Source organism: Pinus tabuliformis, chromosome 3_1, assembly GCF_031772625.1.
Source record: "Pinus tabuliformis cultivar Carrire ecotype Pingquan chromosome 3_1, CPIR1, whole genome shotgun sequence".
Classification (NCBI taxonomy): domain Eukaryota; kingdom Viridiplantae; phylum Streptophyta; class Pinopsida; order Pinales; family Pinaceae; genus Pinus; species Pinus tabuliformis.
This window is the reverse complement of record NC_142301.1, coordinates 986838342-986858214: the sequence shown is the minus strand read 5'-3', so window position 1 is coordinate 986858214 and position 19873 is coordinate 986838342. Positions and strand designations below refer to the sequence as shown.

Here is a 19873-nt window from a genome sequence, read left to right as displayed (position 1 = left end):
ATTTTTTTTTTTTTTTTTTTGCTAAGTAAGATTAATCTATTAAGAGAAGAAAAAAGCTATTTACAGAGTGGTACTGGCTGTACAGAAGAACAGCCTATCTCAACTTGCCGAAGAACTAGTTCTAAGACTGCCCCAACAGAGGGGAAACCAGTCTGATAGTGCAGATATTACAAAAAAGAGTGCATCATTAAACATTTGCCACAGTTTTCTAGGCAGTGCTAAGAAAACAACCTTAAACCAGCAATTCGTCCTCCTGGGTATGCCTGCGTGGACAAAAAAGAAGTTGAACCAAAAGTTAAAAGAAGTGCCACCTGGCATTGGTAATCTGGTTGATGAACTCCTCCGTGGCAGGTTCCTCCACTATCGGGCAACTCCAATCTTCGTGGTTGTCTGGCTGAGAGTGCTCGCCTTCTCCTCTTCCTTCAACCAGCGGCGTGTCCTCCTCATTCACCTTGCGCTGCTCCATGGCTGGCGTAGCAAGCTGAGGCTCTGAATCCTCAAGCTGTTCCCCCACAACCTCCTTCCCTTTCCGACTGGGCGGTTCACCGTGCGCAGCTTCCTTATCTTTGTTAGCATTCTGCCGAGCTCTGTGTTGACTGGTTTCCCCTTTAAGCGCATCGTTCCTGGGGGAGGGCGCCTGGGTGTTCTGAGCCGCCTCCTCAAAGAAGGAGATGGCAATGGTTGCAGTGATAATTGGCTGATTGAGAGTGCTGCGGAAGTGGAAAAACGTGGTGTGGGGGGAGGGATGCTGAGGCAGAGGGAAGGGAGCAGAACGAAGGCGAGCTCGACCCCGTCCGCTTCTGGTATTGGGATAGCGAGGATTTTCCGCCGAGGAAGAGGGAGAGCCCGAGGTGCTTCGCCTCCTAACCTGCTGTCGAGAGCTTCCACCCCTCGAGCCGCCCCTTCTGCTGATCAGACGCTGTCTCACCATGATGGGATAAGGAACAGAGAGAGTGTAATGGTACTCTGAAAGTGGACAGAAGAGAAAATTGGGAGCAGGCGGAGGGCGTGACTCAGAAGCCAAGTATAACCCAGCAGACACCCATAACCCACCTTCGCCAGGCCGTCGATGCATATGAAGCTTCCAGACCAGACAATTGCAATACATAAATTTTAATTCAACCGCCTCTCCTCGGCTATCCCCCGCCATTACTCCTGCATTAAATGGAGCCGAAGCCCAACTTGACCTGAAGCATGCGGAGGTGATGGTCTGATCCATATCCAGGTTGTGCATGCCGTCGTCCCAATGCGCATAGCCATGTGATCTCCCCTTCAGCTGTAATGAACTCGTCCCTTCCGTTTCCAGGTGGTGCTGGGCTGGCAGGTGTCGTCCAGCATTGCCGCACCCCTGTCCCATCACCCTAACTGTCATCTGAAGCACCCGCATCTGGGGTGGCTGCGTCCTTTTGAACTAGAGTGTTGCATTCCTGTTTCTGTTCATGATTCTGTATTATATCTAGGGTACCTGTAAGAAGAGAATGCCTGCTTTCTACTCCCAGGTTGGCAAGGAGGTCCGCTACCTTGTTGCTTTCCCTCTTGACATGATTGAAAATAATTGCTCTGTTGGTGTTGAGAATATTTTCTATAGCTTCCAATCTGGCCTCAAGTCTCCAACTAGTGGAGACTTTATTCGCATGTGCTCCATTGAGTAGCTGTTTGGCCATGTTGATGAGGATTTGGGAGTCTCCTTCGATCTCCAGAGGCTGGTAGCCATGGTGTTGGGCTAAGAGTAATCCCTGCCAGAGTCCCTCCAATTCAGCTGAGTTATTTGTGTCCCATCCTATATTTCCAAAGAAGATTAAGAGAGGAAAACCCCTATAATCTCTGAAAATGCCACCAAAGCATGCGTTCCCTGGGTTACCCTTTGACGCTCCATCAAAGTTGAGCTTGAGTCTGTGTCTAGGAGGGGGGAGCCAAAGATGCTTGCTGATGTTTGGATTTCCTATGGGATTGCAATCAGGGCTTCCTTGCGGGAGTTGGAGATTCCAATTTTCCCATATGGTTTTCTCATTATCTTGCTTGGGAAAGTCATCCGGGAGCCAAGTTTTAAGCGCCAAAGTCTCTGCCAGGTTCTTGCCGAACTTGTCCCAGATGATTTCTAAAGGAGTGCTTTGGTCTTTAAAGATACGCTTGTTCCTTTCTTTCCATATAGTCCATATAAGGAGGCCGGGAATGATTCTCCATAGATGATTAAGGATAGCGCTATTGTAGGGATTTTGGTGCCAGAGGCGAATGGAGTTGATGATGTCCTCAGATGACCTGCAATTTCTTTGACAGCGGAAACTGGTTTTCTCCCACAGATGATTGGCTAGAGAACAGGAATCCAAGAGATGTTGTAGCGTTTCCTCTTGGGAATGACAATTGGGGCATATGGAGGGCCCATGTATGTTTATTTTTCTTAAATTGTCCCAAGTTAGGATTTTACGATGCCCAGTGAGCCACAGAAATATAGAGACTTTGGGCCAGATGCCCGGAGTCCAGACCCTTCCCCAGATGGGATCTTGAGGCGTATCATCTTGGCATTTGATTTTGTATGCTTCTTTCGTGGTAAAGGTTCCCCTTGGGGTATATCCCCATCTCAATAAATCGTTGCCTTCGGTGTGTCTGATCCTTCGTTTTTGGAGCTCTCTTTCCAGGTTTTCTCTTGTCTGATGGTCTATATTTCTTATCAGTCTGTCAGGGTGCTTCCATTGTCTGTAGCCTTGGTGAATCTCCTGTGTCCATTGTTGTTTGACCAATTCCTTTTGTTGTTCCTCCCAAACATGGCTGGGCGGAAGATTAAGAATGCTGTCAAGCTTGGGGAGCTGATTCCAAGCGTCCGTCCAGAAACGAGCTGTATTACCACTTCTGATCTCCCAAAATCCGTGTTGTTGGATCAACGAGAAGTGTTGACTGGCCGCATTCCACATCAACGAGCCTTTCTCTACAGGGGTGAATCTGATAAGTTCCTCCACTGGTCTGTGGTTGGCATATTTGGCTGTCCAGATGGCTCCCCAGGGCTTGTTTGGTGCAGTGAGCCATTGCCACCAAATTCTCGCACCCATGATTTCATTGCTGTGACTAGGGTCTCTCAGTCCTAAGCCACCTTTTTCCTTGGGCTTGCAAGCTGTTGTCCATTTAACAAGGGCCCATTTGCGATTTGTTCCATGAGTTCCCCACAGAAAGTTGCGCTGAAGATCTCTGATTCTTTTAAGAGCCCATTTAGGCGCTGCTAGGATTGAGAAGAGGTATAGGGGCATTGCCTGAAGCACCGCTTTGATTAGAACTAATCTGCTGGCCATATTCAAAGCTCTATAGGTCCATAAGGAGAGACGGATTTCAAGCTTCTCTAAGAGCTTGCGCCAAGAGGCATGCTTAATAGCAGAGTCAATGAGGGGAGCGCCTAGGTAATTGGAGGGCAGGGAGGCTATGGAAAAACCAAGAATGCGGGCGATAGCACGTTGAATGATGGGAGGCGTGTGAAAGAAAAAGATTTGTGATTTGGCTTTGTTTATGCTTGTACCAGAGGCATCAGAGAAGTCCTTCAGAAGGGTTTTGAAGACAATGGCTTCTTGGACAGATGGATATCCGAAAAGCATATTGTCATCCACGAATTGTTGATGGGTGGTAGCAGGGGTATTGTGTATGGAAATTCCTTTGAGAAGCTGGGAGTGAAGGGCATGCTTGATGAGTCTCCCTAACCCTTCTGCCATCAGAACAAAAAGGAAAGGAGATAGAGGGTCCCCTTGTCTAATCCCTCTGGAGGGGCTGAAAGGTCGAGAGGGGATGCCACTAATGAGGATGGAAAAAAAGGTTGAGGAGATTAGACTATGAACCCAGCGAACCCACATTGGTGAAAAACCAAAAGCATGTAGCATTTTTTGAATATAAGTCCAACTTAATTTATCAAAAGCTTTGGAGAGGTCAATCTTGAGAATCATACCTGCCTGTTTGGAGGTCTTGAGGGAGTGTATGATTTCATGAGTGAGGATAATGCCGTCCAATATTTGTCGACCTTCAACGTACCCTGATTGTTCCGGCGATATGAGCAGGGGTAATAGCGGCTTCAGCCTGTTTGCAATGACTTTAGTGATGACCTTGTAGATGACATTACATAGAGAAATTGGGCGAAATTTGTCCGGAGTGATGGTGTTGTCTTCTTTGGGGATGAGAGCAATAAAAGTTGAATTCAACGAAGGCAGTAGCCAGTGAAGAGAACGAGATTCTTCTACCACTTGCCAAACTTCCCCCTTTATGAGCTCCCAGAATGCGTGGAAGAAGGTGGTGGAAAAGCCGTCCGGACCTGGTGCTTTGCCTTCCTTGAGCTGCTTCATGGCTATGTCCACCTCCTCGGGCATTACAGGTCGGAGAAGGAGTTGGTTGTGTTCTTCAGTGATGACTTTTGGCACTAGTTGAGTGATCTTTTCTATGGCAATCCTTCTGTCAATTTGGGGTTCTTGTAGGACTTCTTGAAAGTGATTGATGAATTCCTGTTCGATCTCTGCATGGTCCTCCACTCTTCCCCCCCTTGCTTTTGGATGAAGGTAATAGTATTATGCATTCTTCTTTGAATAGTGGTTCTGTGGAAGAATTTGGTGTTCCTCTCGCCCTCTTTCAGCCATCTGATTCTGGATTTTTGCTTCCAGAGAATTTCTTCCTGCTTGTTTCTTTCCTCCATTTGATTATGTAGATGCTTCTCCCGTTCCAGGGTTTCGTCATTGTGCCCCTCTGTTATTATCTGTTGTTGGAGATCCCTCATTTCCTTGTTGAGGTGTTGTTGGGCCTGAAAGATATTGCCAAAAGTCTCCTTATTCCATCTTTTGATTTGGGCTTTCAGATATTTGAGTTTCTGTTGGAATTGGAACATTTTTTATCCTTCTGGCGCCGAGAAGTTGTTCCAAGTGTGTCTGATGAAGTCTTTGAAAGCGGGATGAGTTAACCAGCATGCCTCAAATCTGAAGGGACGTCTGGTGGTGCTGCCTGGTCGCTGCCATTGGAGGGCTATAGGCCAATGATCAGAGCCGGAGTAGGGGAGGATGGATGCTGAGAGGTCGCCCCCGAGATGTATTGCGTTGTCCGAGATGAGGAATCTGTCGAGTTTTGAAGCTATTTGGTACTTCCCAGCCCGACGATTACTCCAAGTGTATATGCCATTGGGAGTTTGTATGTCGATAAGCATGTTGTTATGGATAAAGTCTTTGAAGTGGTTCGCTTCCTGATCCAGCTTGGCCCAGCCTCCCTTCTTTTCCTCTGACTTGGTGATCATATTGAAGTCTCCACCTATGAGCCATAGGGAGTGTTCTCTGTTGAGGTTGAGAGTTGCTATGGTGTCTAGAAGAGCAATTTTATTAGGAGCATCCTGCGGAAAGTAAACGTTGGTCAGATGACCATGTATGTTGGTGCCAATTATATGGAACGTTGCCTGGATGAGGTTGTGGGATGCGTGGAAATTTGACAACATTATTGCCTGCATCTTCCATGCAATTGCTAAGCCTCCAGAAGCTCCTGATGCATCCACTGTCACTGAATGACATCCTGGCCAAGGTTTTGAGAGAATGCTACCCAAGGTGTTACTGTTGCACTTTGTTTCCTGCAGGAAGAATATATGGGGTTGTTCCTGCCTAATCATATTTTTAATCATTCTGAGTTTCCTAGGGTTGTTGAGCCCTCTTACATTCCATGAGGTGAGCTTCATTGATCACTGTGTGGAGTGGGCCTATAGTACTTTGTCAATTTAACATATCTACCTGAGTCGACCAGGATTTTCCCTACTGCTATAGTTCTTTGGAGATCAATCTTTCTTCCCCGCTTTTTAGAGTCCTTTGGAATGAGGGTGCCATCCAATTGACTTCCCGATTGTATTCCCAATTGCTGTTGCTGATATGCTCTGGATAATATGGTTTCCAGAGTGCTGAGCTGATGCTCTTGGATTTTGTCATACTCCTTCTTTCTACAAGCTTGCTCCAGTCCAAAAATGTCTAGCCCTATTAGATCTATACTTTCTGGTTCTTCCTCCATATGTTGCACTTGACTGCTTTCCTCTGAGATAAGTGCTAGTTGCCAGGATTGATTTTGTGGTTCATCCATCTCCATGGCTTTGGATGTTCCTTCAGGGTTTTTCGGGTCTGATGTGGGAGTTCTGCTTGATTTAGTTGGATTGCCCTCAACTTCTATATCCTTTACTTTCCCATTAAGTCCCTTTTGTCTCTCTTTAGGGATTGTAGAGATCAAGGGTTGCTCTTCTAAGGCTTGTGCTAGAATTCCAAAGCTATTACTCATGGATGGGATAGAGGTCGTATCTTGCTAGGGTTTTTTCCCGGTGGAAGGTTTTTTGTGTGCTCGTTTGCGGCTGGGAACCTTGGTAAAACCATCTTGAGCCTGCTGTTCAGAGGGATCGGAGGCAGTGGTTTTGGCATTTAGCGGACAATCCCTAAAGAGATGCCCGTGAGCATGACATTTGCGGCAGCGAAAAGGTACATGTTCATAATCCAAGGGTTGAATCCATTCATAGTCGTCATGAGAGAGACTTACCGAGTCCGATAGGGCTTTGTCCAGGCGCATGAAGACACAGATGCGGGCATAGGATGTGTATCTTCGAAGCTTCGTCTCTTCCGCTGCTTTTACATATTCCCCCAGTCCATTCCCAATGTCTTTGAGCAACCCTTCATCCCAGTATTCCTCTGGAAGTGAATACATTCTGATCCACACTGGAGCCCAGGTGAGGTCTTCCTTATCCGGGTTAAATCTTGCAACCCAGTTCCTTAGATACAATCCTGCTGAGTTGAAAAAGTATGGCCCCTCACCCATGATTCTGAACTTGTCTTCTAGGCACAAGAATATCACAGTAAAGAACCCCTTTGGTCCTAACTGCAGTGTTATATGGCCCTTGGGTTTCCATTTAGCAGCGATCCAGCCATACAAGGCTTTTTCTGTCGGCCAGAATCCTATAAATTTCCCGATGAGTGCATGATCCATCATATATTGGATTCGTTCATTGATCTTCTGACTGGGCAGTTCTATCTTAGGTCTTTCAGCTGCTATCAGTTTGCATGTTTTCGAGGTAACCTTGATCGGCTCCTCTGGCTTGTCTTTTCCTTCTGGCGTTTCGCTGCTCTTGTCAGACTGACTGGCAGGTGCGTCGGGTTTATGTTGTTTCGGCTTCTCACTGTTATCCGCCGCAGCTTGGATTGATCCAAAGACCAACGCCCCCGTTTGCCCTGGCGGCGAGGTATTGGACGAGGGGGAGGGCTTTGAGGCCCCCCTGCGGGGGATCCATGCTCCTTGTTGATATGCCTGCGGTGCTCTGTCGAGACCAGGAGGTCAGGCCCTCGGTGGAAGCTGAGTCGTGCTTGTCTGCGCCGTCTCAGAAGGTTGCAGGAACCCTAGATGCAGAGCCTTCCACTTTCAAAACGATATGAATTACCATATACCTAGAACCTTATTTTTTATTAAGCATATATAAATATTTTCTTTTTTTTACTAAATTTATAGTTTTTTTTAATGTTATTAGTTTAAGGAATGATTGTAATATTTATTTGCTCGTTGACCATTATTAATTTAGCATTACTAATATAAATTTTGTTATTTAATTTTGGAAAATATATATTTATTTTTTAATATAAAGTAGTCTAATAAGGCCATAATTTTGCGTAGGAAAAAGTGAAAATTTTGGCAAAGATTTTGATAAAATTGTGAGGAATTTTGAGAGATTCATGTTACAACTCTCAAGCTTCAGGACGCTCATAGTGTTGAATCTATTTTCACCATTCAAGAAAAGATTCAAACACTCCTATGGTTGGATTTGTTGAAATAAAAAATAGCTGGATTTGGTCAAAACCTAACCTTCACGGAAAAGGTGTGGCCTCGGTAGAGCCTTTCAATATTAGTATAAAAACTGATTTTTAACATTTGATTCGAACGGTTTTGGTCAAAACCTAACTTTCACAGAAAAGGTGTGGCCTTTTCACGAAAAAGGTGTGGCCTTGGTAGAACCTTTCAATGTTAGTATAGAAACTAATTTTTTAACATTTGATTCGACCATAACTTGACCGTCTTATTATAGCCTTCAGAAAAATTAATTTTAAATATATGGTATAATTAAGTCTTTAGAAAAATTGATATGAATAAGATGTAAAGAAATACATTTATTAGAAGTTACTTCTTACCATTATTTATGTTTTCCTCAACACTTATATACAAGTAAAATTGTAAATGTGTCGACTTGTTACTAACCAGTAAAATTGATGCAAGTCCATGTGCCTGAACAAGCAAATAATTTATCCACATTAGATCTCAATTTATTAGTTCTCCCGAGACAAGGTTATAGGATTTCATTTATCTATTAACCATTATTTATTTAGCTAACATTAACGAATATAATTTATAATTTTTTTATGCAATTATTCCGATAGCATAGTTTTTACTTGAGTGGAAAAAACTAAACTACCCTGTAGCACTTGTTGAATGATGCATTTACTTAATGCTCCCACCTAAGAACCAATTTGATTAATGTTAGTGCATATCTGTATTATAAGTTTTTACTTAAATTTTTTTGGACTTATATTAAATTAAAGTATTTCATTTTTATTGGATTTGATTCCATTTAATTTCTTTAGATTTATTAAGTATGGAGAGGGATAAAAAAAAAATAGATGAACATCTCTTTTAAATGTAAGGCCGCACGTTGAAAGATTTGATCCCTTTTGGTTCTTGATTAAATGAAAAGTTAGAGAGATCTATGTTGGTTTCTATATAAATAGAACGTCTAATGCATGTTATCTATGGAAAGCCTTCAACATCACACTAATAAAATATTTAACCAATCATAATCTTTTATTTTCATTTGATATATATATATATATATATAAACATAAATCAATTAAAGAAATTAGATATTCATTTAGACACAAAGCACCTCTCACTGGAATAAGAAATCTCTCTCTTCATAAAAAAAATAAATAAATAAATATGACTTACACTAATTTTTTTTAAATACCATGTCACTTTAATATAAAATAAATATATCCATCACACTAAATTATAATAACAATATTACTTTTAAATTTCAAGTGTCAATTACATATTAAATAATGAAAAAATTATACATCTCCCTTTATAAAAAGTTTAAAACAATCATAAATAAAATCAATTTAAAAAAAAAAAATATGGAGAACATTAAATATATTTTTTATTATTATTTTTTAACATATTAATATAAGATTTTATTATTTTTAAATATAATTTTAAAAAACAATATCTCTTATATCAACCTATAACAAAAAAATATATATATATTTTAATATTTTAGAAGTTTAAACGCATTATTTTATTCACAAACCTTTTAAAAATTACTATTATTTCTATTAATATATTGAAAACACTTTTGAACGCATAAATCCTTGATTGATTATTTTTATTTCAGTTTAAATTGAATAAATATTTCAATATACTTCAACGCTGGTAACAAATTCAATTTATCTAACAATTTTCTCACGCGATAATTAGTTTGCCACTCTTTTTAAATGAAGATTTCAATCACCATCTTGTTGCGGCCAATGGGAAGTCACGGCTACTTTACATTTCGATTCTATCTCATTCTCCATACAGCCTTCTACATGTAAGATTCCTCACTTTACAATATCCGGAAAGGGTTAATGCATTACACAAATCAACGAAAATGGGATATCAAAAAATAGATGTAAATTGGTGAAGCGAGTTATTCCAAAGCCATTTCTATCAAGGAAACGCAGGACAAAAGTAATATATATATATATATATAATAAATATAAAAGAAAGAAATAGTGAGAACCCAACATCTGAATTAATTATACCAAATAAATTCAGAATGAAAGAATCGGGGGCTCCAGCGTACTTCTAAATTGAATTAAGAAAGCAAACCAGCCAGCAACCAAACCATCTAAATGAATTATACCGATTAAAGTAAAAATTAACGAATGGGAGACCTACTACGTACTAAGAAAGATATGTTTTATTCATTCAATTTTTAATATAAAATTAATATGTGATTGAATTGTGGATATTTCAATAGACAATTTTTTAGAATAGATTTAATGAAAGTATACTTAAAAAAACCAAGATTGACTGTACCATAATTTTATTTTTGTTTAGATTTATAGATTTCTAGGCTACTGTAGCGTAAAAAACAACAAAATAAAATCTCTCACACACATTTTATACAATATAGGACTTCATAAACCCTTTCGAGTGAAAAACCTAGCTAAAATATGAGATCGCTTTGTTCTCTTTCTCTGAATGGAAATATGATAGTGAGTACAAACAAGTATGGCTAGTGAGTACAAACAAGTATGGCTTGTGGCCCGTAGGCTACTACAATGCACAAATACTCTCTATGTGCTCTATATCCTATCCCTATTGAATATTTTTATGAGCAATGGAACAAATGCACTTGAGAAGTGGAACTTATTTTCCTCCTAGTGACCTAGTTATAACACAACTCTATAGCATACTAGTACTTAGGTTTGTCTACCTGAACTCTAAACTAGAGTTATAATATAGACTCTTATAGAGTTTTCTATATTATAATCACATGGGTAGAAACCTTTCCATGAATTATGGGGCCTCATCCTCTTGAATTATGGTGGTGAAAACAAGAAGGGCAACTTTTTAGTGAAAACTTTCACATAAATACTTTGATTGACACAATATTTGCACAGTTGGAAAGATCTTTGTGTGTATAATAGGAAAAATGGTGCAACGAACAAGTGGTAAAGTTTTATTGCAAGAAAATATGCTTCAAAATGCTCTTGGAAGGTTTCAAACCTTGTTTTTCCAAATTGGGACTCGTTGGTAAAAATGCCCCTCAGATTTGATTCCTTCACTTTTTGCACTTTGGAAGCATCAAGATGGATGAAAAAAATATAATGATTTGATATGGATCACACCTCCCCATTTTGGGAGGATTTAGGTCCTTAAAATATTCTACTAAATGAAGTGAGGAAATTTTTCCGCCACCTTCTATCTGGTGTACCATTTAGCTTTGCTTGGAAGTTGTCCTTTCAACCCAATCTACCAAAGATCATGTTGCCCTTGTCTTGTAATTTTATCTTTCATTAACTTTTCTTGAGCATCTAATGCCAAATCCTCCATAGAAGGTAGGATCTATTCCTCTTCTTATTCTAGCATGGAAGGCTCATAAAGTTCTAGATTCCCTACATTCACAACTAAGTAAATGCACATATATGCTAGTACATTGAGTTGATAGGCATTACCATCCACATTTTATAGTAAAATGAAGGGACCATACTACAGAGTCTTGATCTTCTTACCAGCCCTTGTAGCCTCTCCTTTCAACTGTATCTATACTTTATCTTCCACCTTCAATTATTTGTTATATGTTGATCATGCCTAGCCTTATATTTCTCATGTGGCTTCTTTAGTGTCTCTTGTACTTGTATATGTATCTTCCTGATATTCTCCATAATTTTTTCAACCCTCAAGGCATCTCTTACAATATCTTCCCTCACTCTTGATTTCCCATATGCAATGTCCAAAGGTCAAGTTGGAAATTATCCAAAACAAGTCTCAAATGGGGATTTTCATGGAGAATTGTGGACTACTCTATTATAAGAATGTTGTATATATACGAGATTTTCATCCTAGGTATTCAAATGTTTTTGGTTGTATCCCCTTAGAAGATGCACAAACGTCATGTTGACTACCTTTGTATGATCATCTATCTGTGAATGGAATGTTGTAGATATCTTTAGTTTAGTGTTTTTCTTCTCACATAATGTAGTCTAGAATGCATATAGAAATCTCGTATCGTGGTCTAAAATGATTCTCCTTGGTATCCCAAAGTGCACCCAAACCTGTACAAAGAACAAGTTTGTTGTTTTTTTCTCACTAGTGATATTTTTATACGGCATCAAAACACACATCTTGCTAAACCTAAAAACTACCATGAACAGGTAGTCATGTCCCTTCCTTGTTGTTGGTAAACCTCCACTACAAGGAAAATACCTTATAGCGGAGGTTATAATGGAAGTTTTTAGTGTTATTAAATTGACAAAAATTGTCCAAATTACATATTCTAAAACATTTGTTTTCAATCGCAGTTGTTTTAGCGGATATTACAACAAAATTTTATAAAACTGAAAAAATTTGGACGATTAGAGGTTTTAGTAGATGTTTTTTTGTGGTGCACTTCATGGAACAAGTAGCACCATTGTGCTGCGAATATAAAAGCACTGGGGCTGCATACATAACTAAAAGCACCAAGGTGTTGAATTCAAAGAACACCAATGCCTAAAATGTATACTTCCCTAGTGCGTATATCTGAAAAAATGCCTCGAGATGTTCTTTTAGGGAACAGAATCGGGGCATGGAAAAAAATATTGCACACCTGGTGCTTTTATTTAAACTCATAGCGTTTATGTGTATTGTTTGTATAAACACACCGGTGCACTAAGGCTATTAAAGGAACAATGTTGTTCATTTTAATAATGTACCTGGGCTAGAGATAATATTTTTTAGGACTACAACATTAGTTTTATGAAAGCACTGATGTGTTAGCCACTTGAACTCATGCTAACTCAAGTCATCTATCCTGATTTCTCTGACCCACTTCACATCTTCCCACCAAATGTTTTCTTTACCCTTCAAATTGGAGATAACAATTCTAGCCTTCATGTTTTTTGTGTACTCAGGTGACTCAAAGAATTTGTTCATCCCAAGTATCCAAGCCTCTACATCTTCTCATTTCTTCAAGTCTCCATCAAAAGTAGGTGTATTTTCTTTCTTAAACTCATATGGAAAGTATCGCTTATCACTCCTCATGTAAGGATGATAACGATGATGATTAGGATACTTGTTAGAACATGAACTAGAATAGTACATGTATCCATCACCTCTCCTATCCGAAGCATCCAACAACCTGCCATCTCTAATACTATCATTTATATATGAAATGTGATCAACACGAGACATACTTTCATATGACCCATTAGTTTTTTTCCTCCTGCCCATGGCTGATCCAAAGTGGCCTTTGTCACTGCAATTCTAACAAATTCTAAAGAAGTATAACATTAACTTTTGCTTGTTTCTCTTGTGCCTGTACGATCATGTGATTGTCTTCCTTACAACTCCTTATTTCTTCCTTCAAGCTTCTCAATTTGTATGCCAAATCATAAGAGTTCCCAGCGCCACATTGTTCATCTAATTCATAGGGAGTGTCTTTGTAGTCTACCATCTCTCTAGTCATTTTGATCTTTCTCCTAGAAGACATACTATGTCAGCTAAACCAAACCATAATAAACCAACATACCTTAGAATATTTTGGGGAGGATATCTCATCTTCAAGGTCATCAAATCAACATGATACATGCATAAGCATAATCACAATAGCATATTAACATATAATACAGAAGCACATAATCATGTAACCATCAGTCTAGCTAAAGTTCTGTCATCAATGCATGACCACATCAACTACACATACCATCACCTCATGCATGACAACGAAAACCATACCAAAGTACAGTGACAATATGAAATCATAAAGAACATGTAACCAATCATTCACTGATGACGACATACTTCATAGAAAAAACATCCTCTTCCAGATGACAACATCGCTACAACCATGACTGACGCCATGCATATGGAACACGCACATAGACCACATGGATCATTAATCACACATGAAAATGACATGAATGCATGACCAACACACCACCCATTCAATTTGACAGTTGAACCATGCTTTGATACCACTCTACAACACCCTCCTCCCACATCTACCCAAGTAACCAGCCAACCGGGGTAAACATGTGACGAGAAGATACTATGATTAGATTCAACCTACTATGTGACCTTAAGGAAGTGGAATCAACAGAAACAGAATATAAATACCTTCCACATGAATTACAACTATCCTAGGAACCACCCCAACCACTCAGGTAGTTAGCCCTTGGTTCCCACTGAAGTTTTTTTACCACTTGACCTCTGGACACTCCCATGTTATAGGCTTTCCAGAATCTACGAGGCTCTGTATTCTCTCATGACAAGGCATGCCAACATCAAGGGACTATTTTTCTCAGTGTTGTTCTAGTGTCCCCAGGATTTGAGCCACTTTTTAAGGCCGAGAGCCCTAGTCTCTACCTAGAATTGAATGACACCTTCAGAACAATAAGATAACAAGGAAACAATGATGCAAAATTAAATACTTGAACAAGCGCTTAACAAGACCCCTACTAGCCATGATAAGGATTTCGTCAAACATATCACAAATATGTAATCTATAGGTGTAAACAACATATCTAAGGATAGGGATCTCATACTTATATGAGAATCACTAAGAACCATTATTCTCTCCTATCATTTGCTGCATTATCATCTATTAGGTCATAGATAAATTGTCTATTAATTTACAAGTAAAAATGTGATGAGAGCCATACATATCCACTGTCATAAAACACATATATAAGCAACATAATAGCAACAGAAATACCAATGAAATAACACCCATATGACCCACATATAAACCAATATAATACTCATAGAAATACAAGGAGAAATAACCTCATATTGATGATGCAAAAGCCAAACCCGAGATGGGACTACCACGTTCCACTCGACTATAGAATGGCTTAGACAAATCTCTCTTCATCTATTCACCCACGTTCCATATTCCAAGCATGAATGCCAAACTCAAACCAAAAGAACCAACGAGGGAATCTTGAGGATAAACAACCTCACCCTCATCAGTAGAAACCAGGGTTTACCATAATCCATCCTGGATCACTAGGCCAACACAATTAACATGTAATAAAAGCATTTACCATGATCTCCATAAGATCACTAGGCCAAACAAGCATGGCTACCACTGGATTTCTCCACCTACATAGTCTGATCCATGGATCACTAGGCCCTAAACCGAGACCCCACCTTGTAGGCTTTACTGTATATCCTTCCATTCACCAGCAAGGATTCCTAGGCATAATAAAGGGAAACCACCTCTAGGCTTTACCATATATCTCGTCATTCACCTGCAAGGATTTCTAGGCCCACCAAGGCAACACAATCCTAGCTTTACTACAACCTATAGTCTGGCTCAGGGGTCACTGGGCCAGTGGCTTTACCATGATCCACAATCTAGTTCAAGGACCTCTAGTCCATGTGCTCTATCATTGAGAGATCCATCTCACTTAGCTTTGAATCCATCCAGTTATCTAGCTCAACCAAAACATGAGAACACCATCACACCATGGCCATTCGAAAACGCCAGGGCCAGGATGAAAATATTGTCACACCTAATAAAAGCCATAACAACAAAAGAACCACATGCAATACCATGCATGCCAAATATAGTAAGGAAAATCCACATGCAAATCGATACGTGCAAAGAAGATTGTTGTAACTACTTGATCTTATTCTTCCTTGCTTGATATTTGCTTCCTTTTGCCTTCTTTTCCTTTCTTTATCCAATGCCAAAATTCTCCAAGAAAACATTATGTGTCCAAGAGTGAGAGAGAGAGAGATAAAATAATGAGAGAGCTCTAAAACTGAACTGACAAAATGCTACAAATTGATCCTTAGAATGCTTTTTATCAAATAGGCCTCTATTTTCTTCATTTTCGTTATTTTCCTTTAATTTCCTCCTCACATGCAACAAGTGGCCTTTCACCTTCCTTTTCTCCTAGTTTCCATTATTTTCATAAATAATTGTGCCAAAAATGTCATTTTTCCTTTCCAAAGACTTAGCCATTACCTTTTCCAATTTCCTTACTCATTAATAACTGAATGAACACCCAATAGGATGCTTTTCCCAACATCTAGCTTGGAATAAGTATCCCATCAACCGTGGTTATTTTTTTCATTTATTAGATTTTATTACATGGAATTTTCACCAGGGCTGTTACAACAGAGCCCTAACTTCATCATCAAAATTTACCCCTACATAACTTAACTAATTGATAACCGTGTTAAATTCATTTAAATGATCATGAACAAATCCACCTTTTAACATTTTCATATTAAATAAACGCTTCATAACAAATACCTTATTGGAGGTCAAAATTTTTTCATATAGCTTGGCCAATGTCGTTAGTAAAACTTCTATTGTCATTTCATTTGAAATGTTGAATGTCACCGACGCTACCAGACACAACTGAATTGTTCCTAGAGCCTTTATGTCAAGAATTTCCCATTTTGCATCCATCATAATAAACAACTTCTTTGATTTTCTACTCAATGGTAGGTATAAATATTTTTGATACAGATAATCTTCAATGTGCATCTTTCATACATGGTAGTTTTGGAAATTAAATTTCTCAACCCTAAACCTACCATCTTCCTCCATTACTCCTAGTCGAACCAGGAACCCTTCTCTCCTGCGAGTTTATTAGCCAAATAAACCTTCAGCTATGATATCAATTGTTAGAAAATTATATATTACATAGCAATGGAACACATAAAATATTGCGGAAACATAATTACATAAACATAAAAAAATAAGAGAGACACATATATATGTGGTTCACGCAATTTGGGTTATGTCCACAAAGAAGCAATCTGTCCTTCCTTTTATATCATCCAACAAAATGAGGAGATACAACCTATGGCAGATCTATTGTAATTTCCTATTTTCTGTCACATACCCTCCACTCTCTCTCACAATAATCATACATAATCGTAATACAATTCCGTAATATAAACCGAGGATCGCCTTCTAGGGAAAAAAACCCTAAATTAACATAACTTCTATCATCAGATCATTTTCCTAATGAACAACCGAGATTGACTGCGAAATTATAATATTTTGCAAGGAAATTTTCATCTATTTTTAGCTTTGGGGGCGCTATCCCCGAACCCCCACCATAGCGGGTTCTTTAAAACTAGTCATGGACCCCCCTAGTGACTATCATACAACTGACATTGTTGCCCCAATTAGGAACTGGGGTACAACATGACTAAGACCTCTGAATCAATAACATAATCAGGCTCCATGCCCAACACTATGGGCGATAAGCAAATAGTGGGTTGTCCACTGATACATATAATCTTCTATATGCATCTTTCATGACTCATAGTTTTGGCTATTAAATTTCTCAACCCTAAAACCTTCATCTTCCACCATTACTCCTAGTCGAACCAGGAACCCTTCTCTCCTACGAGTTTATCAACCAAATAAAACTTCGGATATGATATCAATTGTTAGAAAATTATATATTACATAGCAATGGAACACATAAAATATTGCGGAAACACAAATACAGAAACATATAGAATAAGAGAGACACAAATATATGTGGTTCACGCAATTTGGGATATGTCCATAGAGAAACAGTCTGTCCTTCCTTTCATATCATCCAGCAAAATGAAGAGATACAACTTACAACAGATCTATTGCAATTTCCTCTTTTCCTCCACACACCCTCCACTCTCTCTCTCAGAATAATCATATACATACTCGCAATACAATTCACTAATAAAAATTGAGGATTGCCTTCTAGGCAAAAAATTCCTAAATTAACATAACTTCTATCATCAGATCATTTGCCTAATGAACAACCCGAATTGACTACGAAATTATAATATTTTGCAAGGAAAATTTTCATATATTTTTAGCATTGGGGACACTGCCCCCGAACCCCCACCATGGGGGGGCTCTTTAAAACTAGTCATGGACTCCACCTGGTCACTATCATATGGGTGGCATTGTCCCCGATTAGGAACTGGGGTACAACACGACCAGGACCTCTGAATCAAGAAGATAATCAAGCTCAACATCCAACATTATGGGTGATAAGGGACTAGTGGGTCGTCCATTGATATTGTCGACTTTCCTATTGATATCAAGATATTTTATCAAATTATTGCATAAATAATTTGTCGATACCTAATATCCCAATACACCAATTTCTCAATGTTCTAAAAAAATACTACTGAATGAAAGGAAAGACCTATTAATTAACAAACTTCTATTGAGGTATACCAATGTTAAGAGCTCACATTGTAACTCGTACTTGATCATTGCCCAATACTAGTAGCCAAATACTCAATAAATACCTTTCTTGCTACCTCGTGGGCATGGCTCTTGTATCAACGATTTTATTAGGGGTTAAAGCCAAAACATCTAATCCCAAAATTTTCAAATTTTCACTAGCTTCTAACTTCTTGATAGAGTCGAAACTCTATCATCTAATAGTCCAAGGACAATACTACACAATTCTAGGAATACACTTTTGTTTGACAATTGTAAGTGATATGTTTTCATGGCTTGGGTTGGTGATAAAGCATAGCGTGACCTAATAGGCCATCTTCCTAAGATTAATTTTAGCTAAGATTTAGGTTGTATCCCCTGTATTTTCCATGTGAACATGGATTGGGGTTGAAGCCTTCCCATCACCAAATTATTGGACATTCGAAAAACACAACGGGGAGTTGATCCCAAATTTTTTTATAATTCTAAAACCACTCGGGCTCAAACATCAAATTTGTCCCATGGAAAACATGATTTTAAATATTATTTTCTTATAAAAGTCTACCTTACTTGTCATTGGAAATGAATAAAATAAAATAAAGTAATATCTCTAGTGTCTTGCAAATCCGTGTCCCATCCAAAATACATAAGAGAGTGGGGCATTAAAAATGTTGGTATATTTGCAATGATAGTGACCAAAAAGGTACATTTGAAGGTAAAAATCTAAGAACTTATGAAAGGAGCTTTTATAGTAACTATATGGGCCTTAGATCTTTAATAGAGTGGATCAATTTTCAAATGTGGGGAGAGAATCTAGATTCAGAAAGGTGTAATGTTAAAATCACATAAAAAATTTAATTCCCTTCCTCCTCCTAAAACATGCTAATGGTGATCGACGAAACTCTGAGGAGGCAAACCCTACCAGAAATTATTAAATTTACATTGTTTTTTATCAAAAAAAAATTCCCGCACTTGGGACTCGTTGAAAACAAGAAATTGCCACTTTATGAAGAAGATGAAGAATATATTTCCCACCTTTTGTTACACTCCCACTTCAGTAAATAAATTCATATATCTAATGTGGGATAAGTCTTAAAACATTGCAATGGAAAGGTCTACATCAAGGCAACCCTACATCAAAGGATCAACAACTCCTTAAATGTAGATAAAGCATTAACCTTAAAGGCTATATACTCCAACATAGATTTATCAAAAAAAATACCATATTCAAAATGAAGCAAAAACCCCTTTATGTTACTATATAAGCTAAGTTGGGACACATATTTGGCTTTATTCGCAAGACTTGTTGGGTTAATTGTACTTGTATGCATGCTTGTCTCCATTTTCTTTGATATAATTGCTACAAAGCTTGAACTCTTACATAATGTTTATCAAATTATCAATATTCACTTTAAGTATTTTTATTTATTACTAAATTTTGAATTGAGTTGGTTGAAATTTTACAAAATCTCATTGGCTAGATTGCAATGATCATCAAATTCATTTATATATAACCTTTTTCTTCCAATGTAAATCAATCAATTTGAAATATTTTAAACTGTGCAGCTTAGGGTGACTTAGGCTTAGGTTGCATGGGCTGAGTTTGACATATATATATAGAATTAAAGGTTTGGCGTTGGATTTTGTTATTTATCTTAAGGTTTCCCACAATAATTTTAACTTTTCATAGAATCTTCTTTCTGTAGTTTTCTTTTGCTGTGCATGTCTATCTTTATAAAAAAAAAAAAAATTAAAAAAATAAGCAAATATACTTATCGGATGATAATTATCATGATTGGGTATAAACTTTCCACTCCAACCATATTGAAAACAGGGTTAGAGTGATGATCAAATTAAACAAAAAAGGCTAAAACTTGAAATAGACTTTTGTGCATAAAATCACAATCCATACAATATTTCAATTTACTAATG

General features: G+C 38.4%; 1 protein-coding gene across 1 annotated transcript; it reads right to left on the bottom strand.

Moving 5' to 3' along the window:
* Positions 1 to 4849: 4849 nt before the first annotated feature.
* On the bottom strand, positions 4850 to 5674 carry LOC149191157 (uncharacterized). Its single transcript, XM_089410681.1, has one exon. The coding sequence runs from the start codon at positions 5672 to 5674 to the stop codon at positions 4850 to 4852; it is 825 nt and encodes a 274-aa protein (XP_089266807.1).
* Positions 5675 to 19873: the final 14199 nt, after the last annotated feature.

Coding starts and splice junctions, on each gene's coding strand:
- LOC149191157 (XM_089410681.1), bottom strand. CDS start 5,674: ATGAAGCTCACCTCATGGAATGTAAGAGGGCTCAACAACCCTAGGAAA.